Source organism: Gymnoscopelus braueri (genome assembly GCF_963280865.1).
Source record: "Gymnoscopelus braueri genome assembly, chromosome: 10".
NCBI lineage: Eukaryota > Metazoa > Chordata > Actinopteri > Myctophiformes > Myctophidae > Gymnoscopelus > Gymnoscopelus braueri.
In genome coordinates, this window is record NC_137611.1 from 16,837,316 (window position 1) to 16,858,323 (window position 21,008).

A 21,008-nucleotide genomic window follows, 5' to 3' on the forward strand; every position below is an offset into this window, starting at 1 on the left:
ATGTTGGTTCCCGGGTCCTCCGGTTTACGGATCCCAACCCTAAGTGGAATGCTGGTTCCGTACTGTGGAACGCTGGTTCCGTACTGTGGAACGTCAGTGCTATACAGTGGAACGCTGGTTCCGTACTGTGGAACGTCGGTGCTATACAGTGGAACGCTGGTTCCGTACTGTGGAACGTCAGTGCTATACAGTGGAACGCTGGTTCCGTACAGTGGAACGTCAGTGCTATACAGTGGAACGCTGGTTCCGTACTGTGGAACGTCAGTGCTATACAGTGGAACGCTGGTTCCGTACAGTGGAACACCATTCTACAAAATTGAACGCTGGCTCATTAACAGATGTCTTGTAAATCCCAAGTTGTCTGAAAAAAACGTATGTTGCTATATCAGTGGTTCTCAAACTTTTTCATGTCAAGGACCCCCAAAATTATACGTATTTGGCCGGGGACCCCCATCTGAAAATATTTTCTTCCAGGGACCCCCAGAAGCAAAGATTTCAGTCAAAAATGTTCACTTTAAAAATATATATAGACATATAGATTTGCAAACATTTTCAAGATTTTACAAAAATCAACAACAAAATCAAAAAATGTGTTCCTGGTCTTAATGGGTTAACGGATACATAATGCCGGTTCTGTACAGTGGAACACTGGTTCCGTATTGTTGAACACGTGGGTTTTGTATTGTGGACCACCAGTTATGTGCAGTGGAACAGCGGGTTTACATCGCGACAGCCGCCTTCACCATAAGATCGTTTGCTGTCGGCCAAAAACTCCATATTTAAACTTTTTCTCGTAAGTTAATGCCCTACTTCGTCATACTAACTAACTACACTACAGCAACCAATCTACAAGCTCAAAATGTGTCACAATGCGACGAGTTTTGAGCTTGCAGATTGCTATTTTTGAATTTGAATCCTAAAAGGTTAGTTTTGGACCACCCTACAGCAATGATATAGTTGGGTCCAGTGATCTGCTAAGCCACTAAGAGCTACCTCATGCCTTCAGATGTCTGTGTCCGTTTTCTTGGCCCATACAAATATTTTTGTAGTAAAAATCAAATAAGACGTCGCCTACTCCCCAACGGGACCCTGGGAACACATTTCTATTGTTGATGATGCATCATAAAATAAAATGACAGAACAGGACAGAGGGGGGAGATCCACCAGTTGTCCTCCGTTCCTAGAACTTCCAGAGATCCCAGTGTGCTGTTCCTCATGACTCACTGATGCTCACTGGGAGATCTGATGACTTAAGTGTGTGTGTGTGTGTGGGTGGGGGGGGGGTTTGATGGAGCGAAGGACGTAAGGATGGAATGATGAGTGGAGAGAGAGAGATGGAGTGATGGATGTTGGAGAGATGGAGTAATGTATCAATGAAAAACTGTACAGCAACCGTGATGGAGAGAGTGATAGGGAGGCGAAAAGATGAAAGAGGGAAGGCTGCAAAGTGGAAAGAAGTGTGTGATTCCACAGTGTGTGTCCATGCGTCCGCGTGTGTGTGTGTGTGTGTGCATGCGTCCGTGTGTGTGTGTGTGTGTGTGTGTTTGCGCGCGCTCTCGCAGCCAGATGGCTCCAGCGTGTGGCGACCAGCCAGAGGAACAGGTGCAGGTCACATGACCAGCCGTTACCACGGAGATGGTGATTGCTCTTGGCGTTAGGATGAAAGGAGAGGGGCCCCAAAGAGAGAGAGAGAGAGAGGCAGGCAGAGGGCGAGAGACATTGAAGGAGAAAGAGAGAGAGAGAAGGAGAGAGGGACTCTGTGTGTGTGTGTGTGTGAGAGAGGAGAGAGAGAGCAAGCGAAGGGGTGCTGTGTGTCCTCTCACTTTCCTCTCTGGCACACACACACACACACACACACACACACACACACACACACACACACACACACACACACACACACAGCTCCTCTCCGTCTCTCCATGCCAGAGATTAGAGAGAGCCTTGGGGCCCACTCAACCCCTCCCTCCTCCACCTCTCCCTCTCACTCCCTCCCTCCCTCCCTCCCTCCCTCTCTCTCCCTCTTTTCCTCTCTTCCCACTCCCCCTTTCTCAGTCTTTCATGATATTAACCCCCTGTGTACCGAAGCCCGAGGCAGCCTAATGATTTCTAAAATGGGTAAATCAAACATGGCTACCGCCCTAGGACATATGCCCGCCTGCATGCGCGCGCACACGCACGGACACACACACTCACAAGAATGACAGGTAGTTTTCAGAGTGTTTTTGTGAACTCCACAAAAAGTGACCTGCCTACTAATGAGACTTATTCCTCTAGTCCGTCCCCTTATCTTCCGTCCATATAGATGAAGAGATGTGTGGGGGAGGAGGGAGCGAGTGTTTTACCCATTCAAACCGGGAACGCCATCTGTGTGACCACTTTATCCATATTTTATACTTTGGCTATTCAAAAATAGCAGATCTACAAGCTCATAGCACTGAGTGCCGCGCTGTGAGCTTGTAGATCTGCTATTTTCTGTGAAAATTGTGTGCAAATCTTTGAATGTATATATATTTTAAAGCGAACATTAACTTAAATCTTTGCTTTAGGGGGTCCCTGGAACAACATTTTGAGATGGGGGGGTTCTTGACATGAAAAGGTTTGAGCGACACTGATATTATAGCAACATAAGTGTTTCAGAAAACTGTTAGGATTCAGAAGACATTTGTAGAATCGTATCTCAGGTCTTGATGGGTTAAGAAAGGTTGTGGGTACCGAGGACGTGGCAGTCTTCCTTTTAAGCAAGGCACTAGACTTTAACCCTCAGCCACTCCAGTACACCTGCTCAGTGGCTCTCAGGAGTGAATGTTTGATGTTCTTCTGAATTCAGCCTGATGCCCTTCCATCTGGCTAGGATTTAGGGTTTAACACTAGGAATCAAGGATGCGTGGTTGTGTTCACCACTCCTTTACTCCTTTCTTCTTCCTGCTCCCCTCTACTGTCCTGCTCTCCTGTCTCTAGGTGAGAGAGGTATTTGCTTTAAGGGCTTAGTCTTCAGTTTTAATCGATGTTGTTCAATGATTAAAAGTCAGTTTCTCTCTCTCTCTCTCTCTAGCAGCAAGAAGGCTGAGTCAGAAGGCGGGGCCGGCGTCAGTAAAAAGGACGGCAAGCGGAAGAGAGAGCCGTCGGTCGCCGAAGATGTGGAAGTCAAGTCTCCGCCCCCTTCTGCCCCCGAAGATGATGATGACGATGATGGTGTCCAGGTAAAAGCACAGTTCCACACTTCTCTCACTCACTCACACACACACACATACACGGACGCACACCGCATCGGAATTCAGGGCCACCTGCTAAGGGCTGTTAAACCCAAGGTCCGAAGTGCGGTCGTACGTTTGACGTGCACTTCTATCCGTCTATAACATCCACACCCTCGCTGCATCGTGTATACCACCTGTATAGATGGCTACAAGGCATTAAAGCCTGGAAGGCTGTTGGTGTTGTAAACCACAGCTGTTGACAGACCAAACACACACGCACACACTGCTGCCCTGCCAAGTTTTTGTAATACAACCTGTTCTACCAGCCCCAGACAATAAGTTGACACTGGAGCCTTTTTTTAAAGCATTGTAACAGGTGCTATATAAGACCTCTTGGTAACTCCTTCAGTCCTATGTATAGGCTCTATATGAAGTGTGTGGTGTTCACAGTCTGGGTAAACAGTTGACAGCACTTCCCCTTGTGGCCTCCATCATCACCACACGCGCTATAGTTGTGAAACATTTTGATTCACACCTCTGTGTGTTCTATATATATCTATATCTATATTGTCTAATGCCTGATGTATACTTGGTTGTGCTGCGGTGCATTGTGAGCTTGTAGATCGGCTATTTTTGGTGTGCAACACCAGCGCTTAACTAAGAACAAATCTCTCTTAATACCACCATTACTCCCACAGGCAGAGGACGGGGGGGGGGGGCGTATAGTACAACGAATGGCAGATACCCATAAAGTGGTAGCCCTAGCTCTCACCCTCTCTCTCCCCCTCCTGCATTTATTCTCTGTTCTCGTCTCTGTGACACAGCAGTGGTTTAGCACTTCAGATGGTAATAGTTGGCCACCGCCTCTCCCACTCAGGGTGCAATAGGATGATTGTAGCCTGTGGTGTTTGGGCTGCTACTGGGCAGGTTAAAAATAGGCCGATTTTCTGTGTGTGTGGTCTATGCAGGAGTGGTGTGTGCACTAGGAGCAAACTGATATTCATCTTTAAAGGGTAACGGCTCCCCGACATACTGAATAAACGTAATGTGGTCTACAAAATACAGTATGCCATCCACTTCCTTTTTGAACCGTGCTCTTCTGCCATGAATTGCCCCTTTTAGTTATTTTCCAAAATCACTAATCTGAAAAAGACGAGTGGAATCGAGCATTAGCAATCAACGGTCACCGGTTGTGGAATGGAACAAAACAATGTTTTCTTTTTTATAATGTACCGTATATATTTGACAAAGAAAATCAAATCCTTTATTCTCATGCTTCCCCCTCCCTTCTCTCCTTTATTCCGTCCATCCTCCTCTTCTACCTTTTCTTCCTTCGCTCCTTCAGAAGCGACGTTCCAGCCGTCAGGTGAAGAGGAAGAGGTACACTGAGGTAGACCTGGAGTTCAGGATCTCTGAGGAGGACAGCGGGGACGACTCGACGACACCCAAGTCCCCCTCACAAGTGCAGGTAAATGCAGGCAGTGGACCTCACTCGGTAATGGATTGAAAGTTAGCTCAAAACATGCGAACTGTTAGGTTGATATGGCTGTGATATAATACCATATACCACAGATATGAGGTCTTTTGCCTTGGTACAGTTCTATATCACTCTGCAGTAAAAAAAGAAAAAAGAAATCTACAAACTATCAAAAGGTTAATAAACAATTAGGGCTAACTTCAGCCACTGTAAGTCTAACTATGGCGCCATGCAGAAGAAACAAAATCTAAATATAAGCATTGCATAACAGTCACCTTGTTTGTACAGGCAGTCAAAAGAACCTACTTGTCAAAAAAGTTCAATTGTGATCGTGTATAATTTTCATATAACCATATTTGGTAACAGTTTTATAAAAGCAATAACTCATGACAGGCCTCACAACAGTTTGCGTCGGGCTGAACAACGCCCCTTAGCTGTGATATAATCACAATATACCACGGCCGGGCCTGGAGTGAGTTATTGCTTAATTACACAACTTTGACAATGAGCTGGTGTGGTGTGCGGCTTGGGGGTCGCATGAAATCAGAGAGCAGCTCTATGAAATGATCCAGATGTCTGGATCCAGGTCTGCACGATTATAGTTAAAATGATCATTCAGATTGTGTTGCTTAATGCCTTTTACTATCCATTGTGCTTATCTATTGATAAATGTTATATATTGTAATGGCCTTCTGTGAGTCTGATCCATGAGGCGATGAGTTGTACAATATTCTGGCTATTAAAGCTCCTTACACACCGTAAAAAAATGCAAGCTTCCACGGAGCGAAAAAGCGAAGCGAAAAAGCGTCTTTTAATTATTCGGAACGAGTCCGAATTTTGCGTATATTCGCATAATCGCCGGTGTGTAATGACCTTAACCCTGGTGTAATGTAGAAGAGGGCGAGATACAGCAGCTGACCAAATGAAATGTTTGTATGAATTGCCAAGTTTTACAATTAAATAATTGTGAAACCTAAAATCCAGATCTTTGTGCAGCCTTAGTCTGACGTGTGTTTGTTTCCAGGATGTGGCCGACTGTGAGGGACCAGTGGTGGAGAAAATCATGAACACGCGTACCACCAAGAAACAGGTGAACACGCACGCACGCACAACACCAGAGTGCATGCTCATGCCCCAAGGCAGAGTTTACATCACCTGATTAGCTGCTGTGCAGCCGGCTCTAAGCAGATTATATGTACACACACACACACACACACTTGGAAATACTGTACAGGCAAACACCAGTTTGGACGGTGTGGATCCAGTTGGTAAGAAGAGACAAGAGTTCTTGTATTTCGATGTATGTCTTTGTGTGTCTGTTCCAGACAGAGTAACACACACACACACACACACACACACACACACACTCACACTCACACTCACACACACACACTCTCACACACAGCCATTTTCTTCCACATACTGTGTGACATGTCTTCTATGCTTTGTTTAGAAGTCTTGTTCTAAAGAAAGACTGTCTCTGTGCCAGTATATACACACACAAACACAAACGTGCGCATTCACGCACACACAAGAGAGCCACTAGCCAACTTTTCTCTGCTAGCCAGCTGCTGATGGGTTACCCCCCCCACCCACACACCCTCTGACACACAAAGCCATGCACACACACACACGCACGCACGCAGAAACGCGCACACACACTCTCACCCACCCAAACTCACGCACACAGTTCCATTCACAGAGAGTTGACCCTAGGCTTGGCATGCTGCCAAAACCACAGCGCTAGCTACGCCAGACGCCAAGCTAGCGTTTCCTCGGGGTGTGTGTGCGAGCGCGCGTGTGTGTGATTGATGACTCATGGCATTACAGTGGTGTTAGTGGTGTTAGTAGTAGTGTGGCAGCGGAAGTGTGTATGTTACCATTAATAGTTGTGAATAGTTTGCGCGCGCGTGTGCATGATATAGTAGTAGTAGTGAATGAGGAGAGTTGTACCTTGAGCACTGGGGGATTCTCTGTACACACACGCACACACACACACACTCACACGCATACGCACAAGCACACACACACACACACACACACACACACACACACACACACACACACACACACCAGTGTTGCACATACGCTCTTCTATTACTTAAGCAATAGAGATGGAAGATTCATACTTTCTCTCAGTGTTAACTATTTACTGTCCCCTTCCTAAAGCAAATACTGAAATCATTGAACAGTTAATCCTCATTATTTACTATTTCCATACCCCCTCTGTTCAACAGCTGAACAGCTATTTATGAAATATTCATCAATACATTATTTTAATCAATGTTTGTGATGTTGACAGCAAACATAGCTGTTTTCTAAATTACAAATGTTACTTTATTTGCAGCTGGAATCAGGAGAGGAAGTAGAAGTGGAGGAATTCTACGTCAAGTTCAAAAGCTTGTAAGATGCACCTTTCCTTTTCCGCTACTTTCATAAAAAGTCACTTCTTCCCATGACATTCTACTGTCAACTTTACTTGTGCATGCACACATTCTCTTCTTTTATATCTGTCTCTCATACAGATAGTCTGTCTGTCCAAACGCACACGGACAAGTAGCGTGACATGTGGTTTTCTGTGTCTCCAGGCTATAGAGCAGTGTGTTCAGTCCGGCTAACAGACTGTGTAATCTAATCTAGGACCTGTGGACAGAAGCAGTGCTGTATGATGGGCTGAGATACTGTCCGTCACTGTCACACTTACCACTGTCTGTACACAGTCTTTCACATCTGGCCAAAACACTGGTGTTTGGAATCTTTAGAAACTAAAAAATAAAAAAGAAAATGTGAATATTGCTAAATAGTCGTTTTATATTTATTACTTTACTACTACTACTTTATGTAATACTTGGTGTGTTCTATTCCACTGTTTCCCAAACAGTGGGTCGGGACCCATATGTGGGTCACGGACCAATTTTTATGGGTTGTGAAATAATAATACCCCTTTATTTCTTTTTCCTACATTTTGTTTTTCATTATTATTTCAAAAGATAAAAATCTAAACAAATTCAATAGTCTTTTTTTCTCGAAATAATTCAATTTGTTTTAAATCCATTAATTAGAGGGAAAAAATACCTTTAAGAAGTAGTGAAAATAGCAGATCTGCAAGCTTGTAGATCGGCTAGTTTCACTGGGTTGGGTCCCGGCCGGGGATACATCAAACTTCTCTTTTGGGTCTCGAGCTAAAAGTTTGGGAACCACTGTTCTATTCTTCAGCCCATCTTCTTTTACTTGTCAGGGTTAAATTCAGGTTACATTGAATCAGATTACGTCAGTTCAGATTGCAGGGTGGTGGGAAAGGCTTTGACTTTAGTAAGTCATCCGTAGAACTCCAGTCTTTTTAAAATAAAACACCCTGTCCAGTACGTCCCTGCGCTCTGACATTGCTTAATATTCAGGAGAAATAAAGTACAAAGTCATCAAGAATGGTTTTGTGCTCACCTTGCACCTCTCCTTCACAGTTCCTACCTCCACTGTCGCTGGGAAGTTCTGGAAGAACTTGAGAAAGACAAGAGGATCCATCAGAAAGTCAAGAGGTTCAGGGCCAAGCAGCTGCTCAACACCTTCATCACTGAGGTAAGACTTTCTCCACTATGGATTAGATTAGGGGTGCAACAGTTAATTGAACTAATCATTTATAAAAAATAAAAACGATTTAATTAAAGAATTCAATTTAAAATTTATAATTTTTGAAAAAAATTAATTGATTTATTTAAAGGACGACTTAACCCATTTTCAAACTATCTTCATATAAATGGGCCTCACACATTTTCATTATAACACAGTACCATTTTTGTCTACTCACTCTGTATCTCTACCAGTTACATCATCTATGGGGAATCCAAGCTAATATAAAACTGCAGGCTTTCTATTCCTGGAAAGTTTGCATGCTATAATGGAAGCCTTTGTTCTTGCATTGATTAAAACATAAATAAATAATGAAATCTTGTTTGAAATGACCAAACCTGCCTAATGATTATGTTATCATCACTGGTGGGCGGATTTCTGAACTGTCCACACACAGCCCCCCTCTGAGACACAGACCAAACAGACATATTTTTTTACCATATATTGTAATGAACATTAGTGAGGACCAAGTGTATAGAGGGGTTGAAAATGGGTGAAGTTGTCCCTAATGTTTTTTAGATACTAACTAGAAGACTGCTAAAGTAGCCGATCATTTCCCCAGTGCATAGGCTACTGCAGGCCTTGTTGATGAGATTTAGTGGAGAGTTTGAAGCTCCGGCTCCTAAAATGATTGTTTCTTATATGTGGGAAAATCTGTGATATTCCATTACAAGTCAATGGATGAGCAGCGCTGCTCATCCATTGCAAAGGGGTGGGGGCGGAGCTTAGCGAAGTATCAATTTCAACCAATAAAAAAGACTATGTCAATCCCATAGCTCGATGGACAATCCATAGTGTGTAATGGAACGCGAAACTGTAGACTCTGTTCAATCTCAACAAAATGGCGGACGACTTTCGATTATTCAATTAACCCATTCAATCCGGGAACGCATCCGTGTCATTTTAAGATTTCTTCTGCATTTCAAAAATAGCAGATATACAAGCTCATAGCGCTCATAACCCAAGTGCCGCACTATGAGCTTGTAGATCTGCTATTTTAGAAAAATCTTGAATATATATATTTTTTAAATGAACATTTTAACTCCAATCTTTGCTTTTGGGAATTCTACAAATGTCTTCTAAATCCTATTTTTTTGGTTTGTGGTGTCGAGGACCACCCAAAATGATATGTATTTGGGCGCGGATCCCCATCTCAAAATGTTGTTCCAGGGACCCCCCAGAAGCAAAGATTTGAGTTAAAAATGTTCGCTTAAAAATAAAAACATATATATTCAAAGATTTGCACATTTTTCAAGATTTTTCAAAAATAGCAGAATTACAAGCTCGTAGCGCGGCACTCGAGCTTGTAGATCTGCTATTTTTGAATACCCAAAGAGCTTTCCCGGTCTTAATGGGTTAAACGAAAAAGTGAATGATGGAATACTTGCTAGATGAATAATCAATAGTTGCAGCCCTTGATGAGATTTTAAACAACAATGAACAACAAAGAAGTCCTTTGCATTGTATGTGATTCACAGTCCCCTTTCTCAGTCTCTCTGTTCCCCTTTTAAAATGTATTACTCGGAAGTCTGCACAGGAGTTGCGGTACATAAAAGACCATAGAGCACCGAAGTCTGACGTAATTTACACATCCTACCTGGTTCGCGGTTTTCCACCCCCGTTCTGAATTCCCATAGACGTCTTTAATATCGCGTCAAATAAGAACTGTGTTCCAAAAATAAACAAATGACCCCGGCGGTTTGACTCTTATGGATATGAAGCATCAACTGACGGTGAGAAAACGATAATGTTACTTCCGCCGAATTAGTAAAATTTTCGCCAGAAACTGACTGTATCAAATATAAGTGACTGACTATCATAAACGATACAGATCCTCCTCCCGAGACAGTTTGTTTATTTTTGGACCACAATTCTTATGAGACGATTCTAAGATGACCCAATGTTATTCTCCATAGAGAAATTACTTTACGAACCAGGGGATGAACGAGTGACGTCAGGACTTCTGTACTCTATACTTGGGTAGCACATCGTTGACTTGTATAATGAAGGCAGGCGGATGAGTATTTCCTCTGATCCTCTGTGTCACTGTTATCTCCACCAGTTGGACGACGAGCCATTCAACCCCGATTACGTTGAGGTGGACAGAGTCCTGGACATTTCGGAGAGCCCAGACGAGAACGGAGAGGTACTGTCTTTTTTCTTTCCCTTTCGCCGTCTGTCTTTCCCAGATCTTTAATAAAGACAATTTCCTGAATGCACAGCAAATGGACTGTCTGCCCCCTTACACGTACGTGTGTGTGTGTGTGTGTGTGTGTGTGTGTGTGTGTGTGTGTGTGTCCAGACTGTGACATTGTACCTTGTCAAGTGGTCCAGTCTACCATACGAAGATGCCACCTGGGAGCTGAAGGCCGACATCGACCAGACCAAGATTGAGGAGTATGATCGCATCGTAGCACGCACAGCCAACACTAAGAGAGTGGTGAGTGAAAAATGATTGCACGCACTAGTTCGACAAAACGAATGTGGACTTATGAGAAGGGCTGACCACAATGCTCATGAACTTCAATTGCTGCCATATTTTTTTTATCAGGCCATATTTTGTATCCAAATAAATGAGGTTCTCTCTAAAGGCTCACAGGAAATTTCATACACACGTGCGCCAGCAGCCCAGCACGCACGCACACACGCTCTGGTGGAGAAGATATACGTTTTTTGTTTTTTTTTACATAACTAAACCTAAATGACAGAGCGCTGTTGCCCGGCTGATTCAAAATCATATCTAACCCTAATACGCTACAGCTTGTCTGCTACCAATAACGAACGCTAACTACGGAACACACTGAAAGAGGCCGTGTTGCTGGCGTGTGCTTAGAGGCTCCAGTCTCACTGCAAGTCAAAGTATTATTTAACGATCAGTCGAAAATTGCACCATGTGTCGCAGGGTTAATTCGATTATTAAAACCGCTAAATTGACCATACTACTTTCTGCTGGCGACAAAGATTGGACATGAAACAGAGTGTTCTAACAGTGATCTGTTATTTAAAACAGCAGTGTGTGATCATTAAAGGGTATACAATAAAGCTGTGTGTAATTCAACAATTCCTGTCAAAGCTTTGAAGCCCAAGAAATTGTATTTGGGCCAGCCTAATGTACAGGGCATATTATTCCATCTCTTGGGTCTCTCTCTTTCTCTCTGCATGTGTGCGGTATGCTATCTGTCTCCCTAATCTCTTTTCAAACACTTTGAAAAGAACTCAAATGCGCGCACGCGTGTGTGTGTGTGTGTGTGTGTTTGTGCACTGGCCTACCGACTGCCCCTTTCTCCAGATTTACAGCTCCCTTAACTGCTCTCCGCGGGCCACGTTCCTGCGGTCGCACACACGCACAAATGCACACACACACTCACACGGCTCCTGTGGCCGGGCCAAACCACTAACAGTGTGTTTAATGCTGAACAGAAGCAGATGACTGGCTGTATTCGCTCTCTCGCTCGCTCTCTCGCTCTCTATCTGTCTCTGTTTGAGGACCATGTTAGAAATATAAACACCAGTGATGCTTATATCCGGTTTTAGCAACGGTATTGTTTCAACCTCCATTTGTCCCCTGTAGTCATTAATGTTATCAGCTTTGGTTTTGTCCCTTGGATACCTTCCACTAATGCACAGGCAGTGATACGTTGTTTGTCAGGACTTTGTGACATTATAATCAACATATTTGCGTGTGTACTTGACATTTTGAGGCGGTACAGCGGGAGCAGTCTGATGTATCATGGCTGCATGACTCACACCAAGTCTTATGTGCACTGGCTTGACATGCGTCATGATGTGTGCCTCGTTTGTTCAAGATTCAAGAAGATTTATTTGTCACGCGCTCATACAATTATGGGCAGTGAAATGTTGGTGTGTAATGGCATCTGAATGGAGGTCTGGGGAAACTCGCACTAGAAACCGTGGCTAGAATGAGTGAGCGGCTCAGTCGCCCGGGCATGACTAAACTGTGATTGAGAGGTGACGCACTGTAGAGCGTTGGAACCAGAGCCGTCTGTATTCTTTTGACCGGGTGGGAACTAAAATGAGACTGAAACAACTTGCTGTGTATTGATCAGCAAAAATGGAAAATACTTTTATGAAAACATTGAGGTATGTGCACTGCGCAAAGCGGCATAATTTGAAGACATCCATCCATCTAACATGACACACTCGTAAAGCTTTTCTTGGCGTAACGGTACTTGCTGCAGCCGGCGTGTTTGTTTCATGGAGTATTCATGGAGTTTTCTCCAGGCTTTCTTTCCGAGAAAGCAAGCCTGGGATTCCTGGGATTTGTGCACGAAAAATGTAATTGTTGTTCACCAACTAAACTGTGTATGTGTTCAGGAGCGGCTACCAGCAACAGACTGGGAGAAGATATCAAGCACCCAAGAATACAAGAACAGCAACGAACTCAGGGAGTACCAACTAGAAGGCCTCAACTGGCTTACCTTCAATTGGTACAACGAGTAAGTCTTCAACACGGTTCTGTTTAAAATTAATTTGTACACAGAGGTGTACACAGAGGTGTACACAGAGGTGTACACAGAGGTGTACCATCCCTGCCTCACTTCTCCATCTCGTTCTGTCTCCCGTAGACGTAACTGTATCTTGGCAGATGAGATGGGTCTTGGTAAAACAATCCAATCCATAACATTCCTCAATGAGATCTTCATGAAGGCCATCGAGGGGCCCTTCCTGGTCATTGCCCCCTTGTCCACTATCCCCAACTGGGAGCGGGAGTTCAGGACCTGGACGGATCTCAACGTGGTTGTCTACCACGGCAGCCAGGCCAGCCGCAAGACCATCCAGGCCTACGAGATGTACTACAGAGACGCACAGGTAAGTCCTGCCAAAACGGAATGCACTGCTGAGATGTTCAGTTTAAAGGACCATATATGGCATTGTCTATTCACGGCTTTTGCCTTATTTTGTAAATAAACATAGACCATTTGCTGTGGCCAAATGGCTTTGTTTTGTTGCGCACGTTTAAGTATACTGTAGGTAGGTCGTAGTCAATGGGCAAAACATGCCAGACATATGGCAACTCTGTAAAGCAACACGGAATGCTAAAGCACTAACATTCTCATTCAGAAAACTTGAAGCACATTATGTCAAACTGCTACTGAATGCTAAGCTATTTGTCAGTATAATTATTTTGTGGACAGCTGGCCTAAACCCATGAGGAACCTCATACTGGCTCGACAAGACAGACAGACATGTTTCAAAAGAGCTTTCTTTCTCTGCTGTGAGCTTGTCACACTTTGATTGTTGTAAACCATATAGTCTTAAACCATATATTCTTAAGCTGCTATCGCAGTGCACAGCTAACATCTTACAGCAGTGAACTACATGGGCTGTTGGATAATAAACCGTAATAGCAGCGTCCCACCCTAGCTGCCTGCTCCTAATCCAGTCTGAGGTAATCCTCAAGGGTCACTGTAGTGTAGCTAGGGATGTTCTGTCCTGCTGCTTATCCCATGTCAGTAGAAAAGACCACAAACACAGCTAGCGTGGTTAGAAAGGACACTTCCTGGTGGACATTTCGTAATCTTCTTTTGCACTTCTTATGTAAGATGGCTGAAGAGAATTTTAGTTGAGATCTGATTAGCCCAGTTCAATAGTTCAGCTAGCTGGTTCGAATACAAACTTGCCCCACTAACCTAGTGAAACACTGCCTACGGGTCAGCAGGACCTTAAGTCGAGAACATTTTGAAGCGCACGGACCGTGACCTGCTATTGCTGAACACGTCTTTCGTTGATGTGGGTCTCAGTCACCATTAACTGCCCGCTCATAGACATGTTTTTCCTCATGATGACTTGAGGTGTCACAGCGTAATGTTTTAATCATGTTTTAAGTTAGACATGTAAATCCTGTTCTCTCTTTCTTTCTCTCAACTAATTCAATTTCAATATTCTTTGATGTGGAAGTTCGATGACCATTGACGAAGCATCCAAGTACATTAAGAAAGCTATTATTATAAAACTGAATCGAACAGAAACATAATCATGGTGTGTGTGTGTCTCTGTGTCTTTTTACAGGGTAAGATAATAAAGGGAGCCTATCGCTTCCATGCGTTGATAACCACCTTTGAGATGATCCTGACAGACTGTCCCGAGCTGCGTAACGTCCGGTGGCGCTGTGTGGTCATAGACGAGGCTCACCGCCTCAAGAACAGAAACTGTAAACTGCTGGAGGGACTCAAAATGATGGACATGGTAAGTAGTGGGCTCTTAGTACAAGCAGCACAGGGAGAAATATGTCGGATTTGAGCTGAAAGTTTATTCCATATCGTTTGATCCAAACAATTAGGAATCTATTCTGCACAGAGATATCAAAACAGAACTTCTTCAAAATCATCTCTATCTCTCTGTTGCTTCACCCTTTAAGATTTGATGTCTGTAAATAAAGATAAAACATAAACATTTGAATAAATAAAAAGATTTTGGCCAGTGTGTTGGCCAAACGTTGCGTAAATAAGGAAGTTTAAAGTACAGGATGGTGACATGTTGAATATTGACAAATTATCTTTAAAAGACTTGTATGTCTTCACCAAACTCTATCTAAATACAGGTCTTACTGGTCTATTCTGGTGTTATTCTATTTTTATGCAGTGGCATAGTTGTATTGTATTTTTAAGCAATAGAATAGTTGGAAACTTAGTCAAGTCAAACCAGTGATGATCCACTGAGTCAATATGAGTTATTGACCATTTATAATGTATCAATAACCATGTCACACGCAGGGTGTGTCTTATCTCTGTGACTTATCTCTTTATCTGATTGGTCATGTAGGAGTTGTCACAATGTTTTATGAGCCTATAAACCTTAGCAGAACAAAGCAGCCCTTTTGGCTCTCAATGCTGTGTGTATATTATCATCTCTCTTTCTTCCGTCATCGCTCTCTCTCTCTCCTCTCTCCTGAGGAGGCTAAATCCATCTTGACAGCTACTCCTCTCCAGAATCCAGACCCTAACATCTCTCTCCTCCTCCTTCTCCTCTCAGGAGCACAAGGTGCTACTAACAGGGACTCCTCTTCAAAACACGGTAGAGGAGCTGTTCAGCCTGCTCAACTTCCTGGAGCCCGAGAGGTTCCCCTCAGAGACGACCTTCATGTCCGAGTTCGGAGACCTCAAGACTGAAGAACAGGTAAAGCAGACAGCCTCACTGGGGAAACGTTAGACACTGGAGTTTAGCCTGGTTCGTGGTTGAAATGTGCTGTCACATCTACGTTCCGCAGCCACACGGTGCACAACCCAAAGTGTTCATACTTCCCGAACCTGCCTGACATCCAGGCGAAACAACAACCTCCATAACCCAGGTGTGTTGCTGTGCTGAAAATGGGCAGAATCTAACCGAAATGCCAGCAAAATTTAGTTTTCAGTTCAATGACAACTGATGGCTCTGAAAGAATGATCTTTGTGTATTTCTGTTGAAGTGCAAAGAAATTGAACTTTACATTACAATACAAATCATTTTAGATTTAGAGCACCACATTTCTACCTTTGTTTCACACACAAAGTAATAGAATGACAGAATGCTCTAGTAGTTCTTCCACTCTTTCTGCTTAACATAATCTTTTGACTGCAGTATTGATGTAAGTAATGCAACGATAACGGACGAGAGTAGTCACATGCATGACATGAGACGGACATCAGAGTGTATAATATACAGAAGTGTACTTGTAGCTTCTTTCAGCCAGTCAGTGCCAAGATAGCCACTTTGATGTGCCAATCATCCACCATGGGGCACGTTGACATCACTGCACAATGTCACGCAGGGAAGCATGAACCAAGGCTTTTGAAGACCTGAGACAGAGTGTGTGTGTGTGTGTGTGGGGGGGGGGGGGGGGGTTCCACCAGTAGTGGACCGGAGTAGTAGCCTGGCATTGGCCAGACTGATAACGTGGATTCACTCTCACGTTCCTCCACGGTATCAGTCTGGACTTCGGCCCATAGGGAGCGAGTATGAGAAATCAAAAACAAATTTAAATGCTTTTCACTGTTGTACGGACAGTAGTTGACAAGCAGTCACTGATTGGCCCGATCATTTTCTGATTTCTCATACTCGCTCCTTAGGGAGGAACGTAAGAGTGAATCCACGTTATCAGTCTGGCCAATGCCAGGCTACCGGAGTAGCGCGTCAACGCATAATCTCAACACCTAACCTTGATTTCCTGCTGGAGACCTGGAGAGTTTCATGTCTTTCCCTCACTCTGCCCTCGTACAGTTTCCTGTCTCTTAGCAAGATGCGCTAATGCTATTTTGTGTTTGAAATCCCTGCTATGTTCGTACATTTCATCTACAGGGCTTCTCTATTGGGTTGGTTCCCACACGGTCGGCTGTTGGAGCACAGAATGTTGCCTTTAGGGCCTTTTTAAAATTTTACAGCCCTCTGCTCACAGTCGTGTCGGTTCAAATCACTCGTATGTCTCTTCTCTACTCTTGACAAATTTCCACGGTGCTGCAAATATCAGCATATCAACATAGAACCAGGTGGAGTGGTATATTTACCGTGGGTGTGTGTGTGTTTTATAGGTCAAGAACCTGCAAGCCATTCTGAAGCCCATGATGTTGAGGAGACTAAAGGAGGACGTGGAGAAGAACCTGGCTCCTAAAGAGGAGACCATCATAGAGGTATGACTGGCGTCTCCTCCTTTACACTGGAGTTGGGTTCAAGATTGCGGCGCATGTTAAACGGGTGGTACATCTATAACTTGTGGGTCCAGTTGGGATGTGCGATATACCTTTACCTTTCGTTCGTGACGGGTATTTTATACTAACCCACCTGCGTCATTACTTCAGTGTCCATTCTACGTGCCCGCAACGTGATTGGTTCCAGTTTGTATAACCGCAATATGTGGCATCTGTTTCTCACGCTCTTGTCCATCTCTCTATTTCTCAATCTCTCCATCCGTATAGTGTCCCTTTTTTCTCTCACTTTTTGTTGTTCAACTGTCTGTGTGATCAAATATACTAAGAGCCATTTTCTACTATAAAATTAAGAAAACTGCCCGTCATCATCCATTTTAATGAAAATAGTTTGAAATTGCACATGGGCATTGACTATTGACTATGCAGGGAGTGGGGAAGCAAATACTTCACTTTTCCCAAAATGTAATCTATTGTTAGCATTTTTGCTATGGCTAATAGGGATCTGTACTCGCAGTCTCCGCAGGCTATGGGCTCTGTAGTTGCAGTCCCATAGTCTGGATGGACAATGGGTGGAAAATAAATGTGGGTACGGTACTAGTACAGTAATATAAGAGAAACAAGACAATGTAAAGATGTGCATAGTTGAGCCGCTTCAGCACCCTCTGGTGGTCAGATTTGCCCACAGTGACACATACCCGCCTTGTTTTTGTAGGTGGAGTTGACCAACATCCAGAAGAAGTACTACCGCGCCATCCTGGAGAAGAACTTCGCCTTCCTCTCCAAAGGAGGTACAGGTACAGCGGGTGGTGGAGGAGGAGCAGGAGGATATGGCCCTAATGTTCCCAACCTCCTCAACACCATGATGGAGCTGAGGAAGTGCTGCAACCACCCCTACCTCATCACCGGTACGTACGCAAGCACACACTCTTCTACCTCATCAATGGTGTACACACACACACACACACACTCCTCTTACTCCTGCTCCTCTCCCTTAACTGACCCCCTGTCCACCACCCATCCCCCGTCTCCAGGAGCGGAAGAGAAGATTGTGGACGAATTCCGCGACAGCCACGGGGGCCCGTTGCAAATGCCAGACTTTCACCTCCAGGCCATGGTCCAGGCCGCCGGCAAACTGGTGCTGATCGACAAACTGCTGCCCAAACTGAAGGCCGGGGGCCACCGGGTCCTGGTGTTCAGTCAGATGGTCCGCTGTCTGGACATACTGGAAGACTACCTCATCCAGAAACGGTGAGACGGAGAGAGAGATGAATGGATGGCAGGATTTTAAATATTTACTTATGATTCAAAGTCGGGGAAAAGAAATGAGTCTTATCTAAGTTTCTTATTTATTGGATTTTATAGGTGTTTATGTATGTTATGTGCTTATGTGGGTGCACATGCATGTGTAGTATATGTTGATGCTTGTTTTCTTGTACAGCATTTTAGGTCAACACTGATAATGTCAATGAGTATCAACGTAAAATTTACATTCCTCTCCCCATCGCTATCCTCCTTCGTCTCCTCTTCCTTTCGCTCTCTCTCCAGCTACCCATATGAGCGGATCGACGGCAGAGTTCGCGGCAACCTCCGACAGGCGGCCATCGACCGCTTCTCCCGACCGGACTCGGACCGCTTCGTGTTCCTGCTGTGCACCAGAGCCGGAGGGCTGGGCATCAACCTGACGGCCGCAGACACCTGCATCATCTTTGACTCTGACTGGAACCCTCAGAACGACCTCCAGGTGAGCCAGGGAGGTGGTGGGAGACTGGGTTAGATGGCAGAGGGGAGGGTGGGGAACAGGATGTTTGCCTGTCCTGAAGAAGTCTTAAAACATTTTTTTTTTTTTATAACTTTGTTTTTATTGAGGATACTTCAAAACACTTACATATATCACTTCCTAAAATAAAATAATACAAAACATAAAAGTCAGACAATTACACGTACTTAAAGACAAACAAAAAATAAATTAAAATTATAATAAATAAAGTAAAATAAATAATTGTAACCTTTGTGAGGGTGCGCATGTACCTTATTTCCCTACAGTTTCACATCTCTCCTTTTTGGAGTATATATATCAGCCATTTTTCCCATATTTTTTCATAGAGATCTTCCCTTATTCTCAGTTTGAATGTTAACTTTTCCATGTCCTGAATATTGTCCACTATGTTTCTCCACTGTTTATAGTCCGGTGTATCAGGCTTGAGCCAGTTCCTGGTGATAGTCTTTTTCCCCGCCGTCAGGAGGATTTTGGCTAGATAACAGTCTCCTGGATGTACAGTTGTCTTAAAACATTTTTAATTCCAAGGCCTCTAGTTAAATTTAGAGATAAGTATTAAAGTGAGATACAGAATATGTCAACTCGGCATATAGCTGAAAATCTAAAGAAAAAGTAAATGGTTTTAAATTTGACATCCATTACAGGGCATAAAAAATGCACAAAAAGTATTTTTAAATTAACTTAAATTATTTGTGTTTGTTCCCATAAAGAATAGTTAAAACCCTGTTTTGCTGTATAATAAATGCAGCATGCGACTGGATCTAGCAGATTTACCGGATCGGTACCATACTCGGTACATCCGATTTTGTTTCCTGTGTGACTGGCCGTGATAATAGTCAATTTTCCTGGTGTACTGAATCCCTATTTAGAATCCAGCGGGCCAAGCAGATTTATATTCTCTCTCGCTGCACTTGTGCACTCACCTCAGGGAAGCAGCCTTACCTTTGTTGTATGCACTGGTAATGGAGTAGGCCTGTGAGGTGACATCAGTAGGGAGTTTATGTGTTGAATTCAGCAACACCGCAAGACATTTCTCAGGTCTACTAACACCCCCACCCCCCGCTCTTTCTCTCTTTCCATTTAGGCCCAGGCCAGGTGCCACCGTATTGGCCAGTCCAAGGCGGTGAAGATCTACCGGCTGATCACCAGAAACAGCTATGAGAGGGAGATGTTCGACAAGGCCAGTCTGAAGCTGGGCCTGGACAAGGCCGTCCTCCAGAGCATGAGCGGCCGGGACAACGCCAACAACGGGGTAGGAGACGAGACTGGATCTAAGATTGAACGGCGGAATGTCTTACCCAGTGCATGAAATGTTATTCTAAAATCTAGTGTGTGATATGAGTGGTTTAATTACGAGATATGATCATTAACTTCAATATAATACTTAATTCAACAGAAAAATATTGTGGGCAGTTGTCGTCATGTTCAAACATCTCAGTGTTTACATGTGAAAATCATGTCCGCCATAATAACGACTTTGATAATAATGACTTTACTGTCATTATTAGACGGTCCAGCAGCTGACTAAGAAGGAGATCGAGGACCTGCTGAGAAAGGGGGCGTACGGCGCTCTGATGGACGAGGAAGACGAGGGCTCCAAGTTCTGCGAGGAAGACATCGACCAGATCCTCCAGAGACGAACCCAGACCATCACCATCGAGTCTGAAGGGAAAGGCTCCACCTTTGCTAAGGTAAACAAATTAATCACTTAAACGCATTATTCTTAGTGAAACAGACCCGAGATGCAACTGTACTTGGTGCGCTCTTTTTTTCACTCTGCACCAAATCTCTTCTCCAAAAATAGCAGGTCGCGTTCACTACGCTTGTAGGTTTGCTATTTTTGGCTAACGATCCCCCCCAGAATAGGGATACTGGGGTTCAAGTGATTAAATGTAATTCACGTTATCACGGTCATGGGGTAAAATACTCAATGAACTGTTAATAATCTCTCTCGCTTCCTCTCTCTCCAGGCCAGTTTTGTGGCAGCAGGGAACAGAACTGATATTTCTCTGGAAGATCCAGACTTTTGGCAGAAATGGGCCAAGAAGGCTGAGCTGGACTTGGACGCCATCAACGGACGGGTAAGACAACGCACACACACACACGGCAGTCATAAGCATGCTGACTAGTACTCTGACAGAGCGACACTTAGATGCTGTAAATGGACTGGTACAGCGTCCCGCGAAAAAACATAACGACAGACGCGAGCGTGCACACGCTCACGTCGGTGACAAATTCATACCCACACATGCCCCACTTAACACACGCACATACATACACACACACACACA

At 44.0% G+C, this 21,008-nt stretch overlaps 1 protein-coding gene across 1 annotated transcript in view; it reads left to right on the forward strand.

Annotated features, from left to right (window-relative positions):
• chd7 (chromodomain helicase DNA binding protein 7) overlaps positions 1 to 21,008 on the forward strand; it is a 96,664-nt gene that overhangs the window by 45,615 nt on the left and 30,041 nt on the right. Inside the window, 18 exon segments of the mRNA XM_080438964.1 lie at positions 3,053 to 3,200; positions 4,540 to 4,662; positions 5,696 to 5,761; positions 7,019 to 7,074; positions 8,133 to 8,247; positions 10,361 to 10,444; positions 10,601 to 10,738; positions 12,634 to 12,755; positions 12,885 to 13,128; positions 14,329 to 14,505; positions 15,292 to 15,435; positions 16,824 to 16,922; positions 17,653 to 17,845; positions 17,972 to 18,188; positions 18,486 to 18,681; positions 19,802 to 19,969; positions 20,226 to 20,408; positions 20,688 to 20,798. Coding sequence (XP_080295090.1) covers positions 3,053 to 3,200; positions 4,540 to 4,662; positions 5,696 to 5,761; positions 7,019 to 7,074; positions 8,133 to 8,247; positions 10,361 to 10,444; positions 10,601 to 10,738; positions 12,634 to 12,755; positions 12,885 to 13,128; positions 14,329 to 14,505; positions 15,292 to 15,435; positions 16,824 to 16,922; positions 17,653 to 17,845; positions 17,972 to 18,188; positions 18,486 to 18,681; positions 19,802 to 19,969; positions 20,226 to 20,408; positions 20,688 to 20,798 — 2,584 coding nt within the window.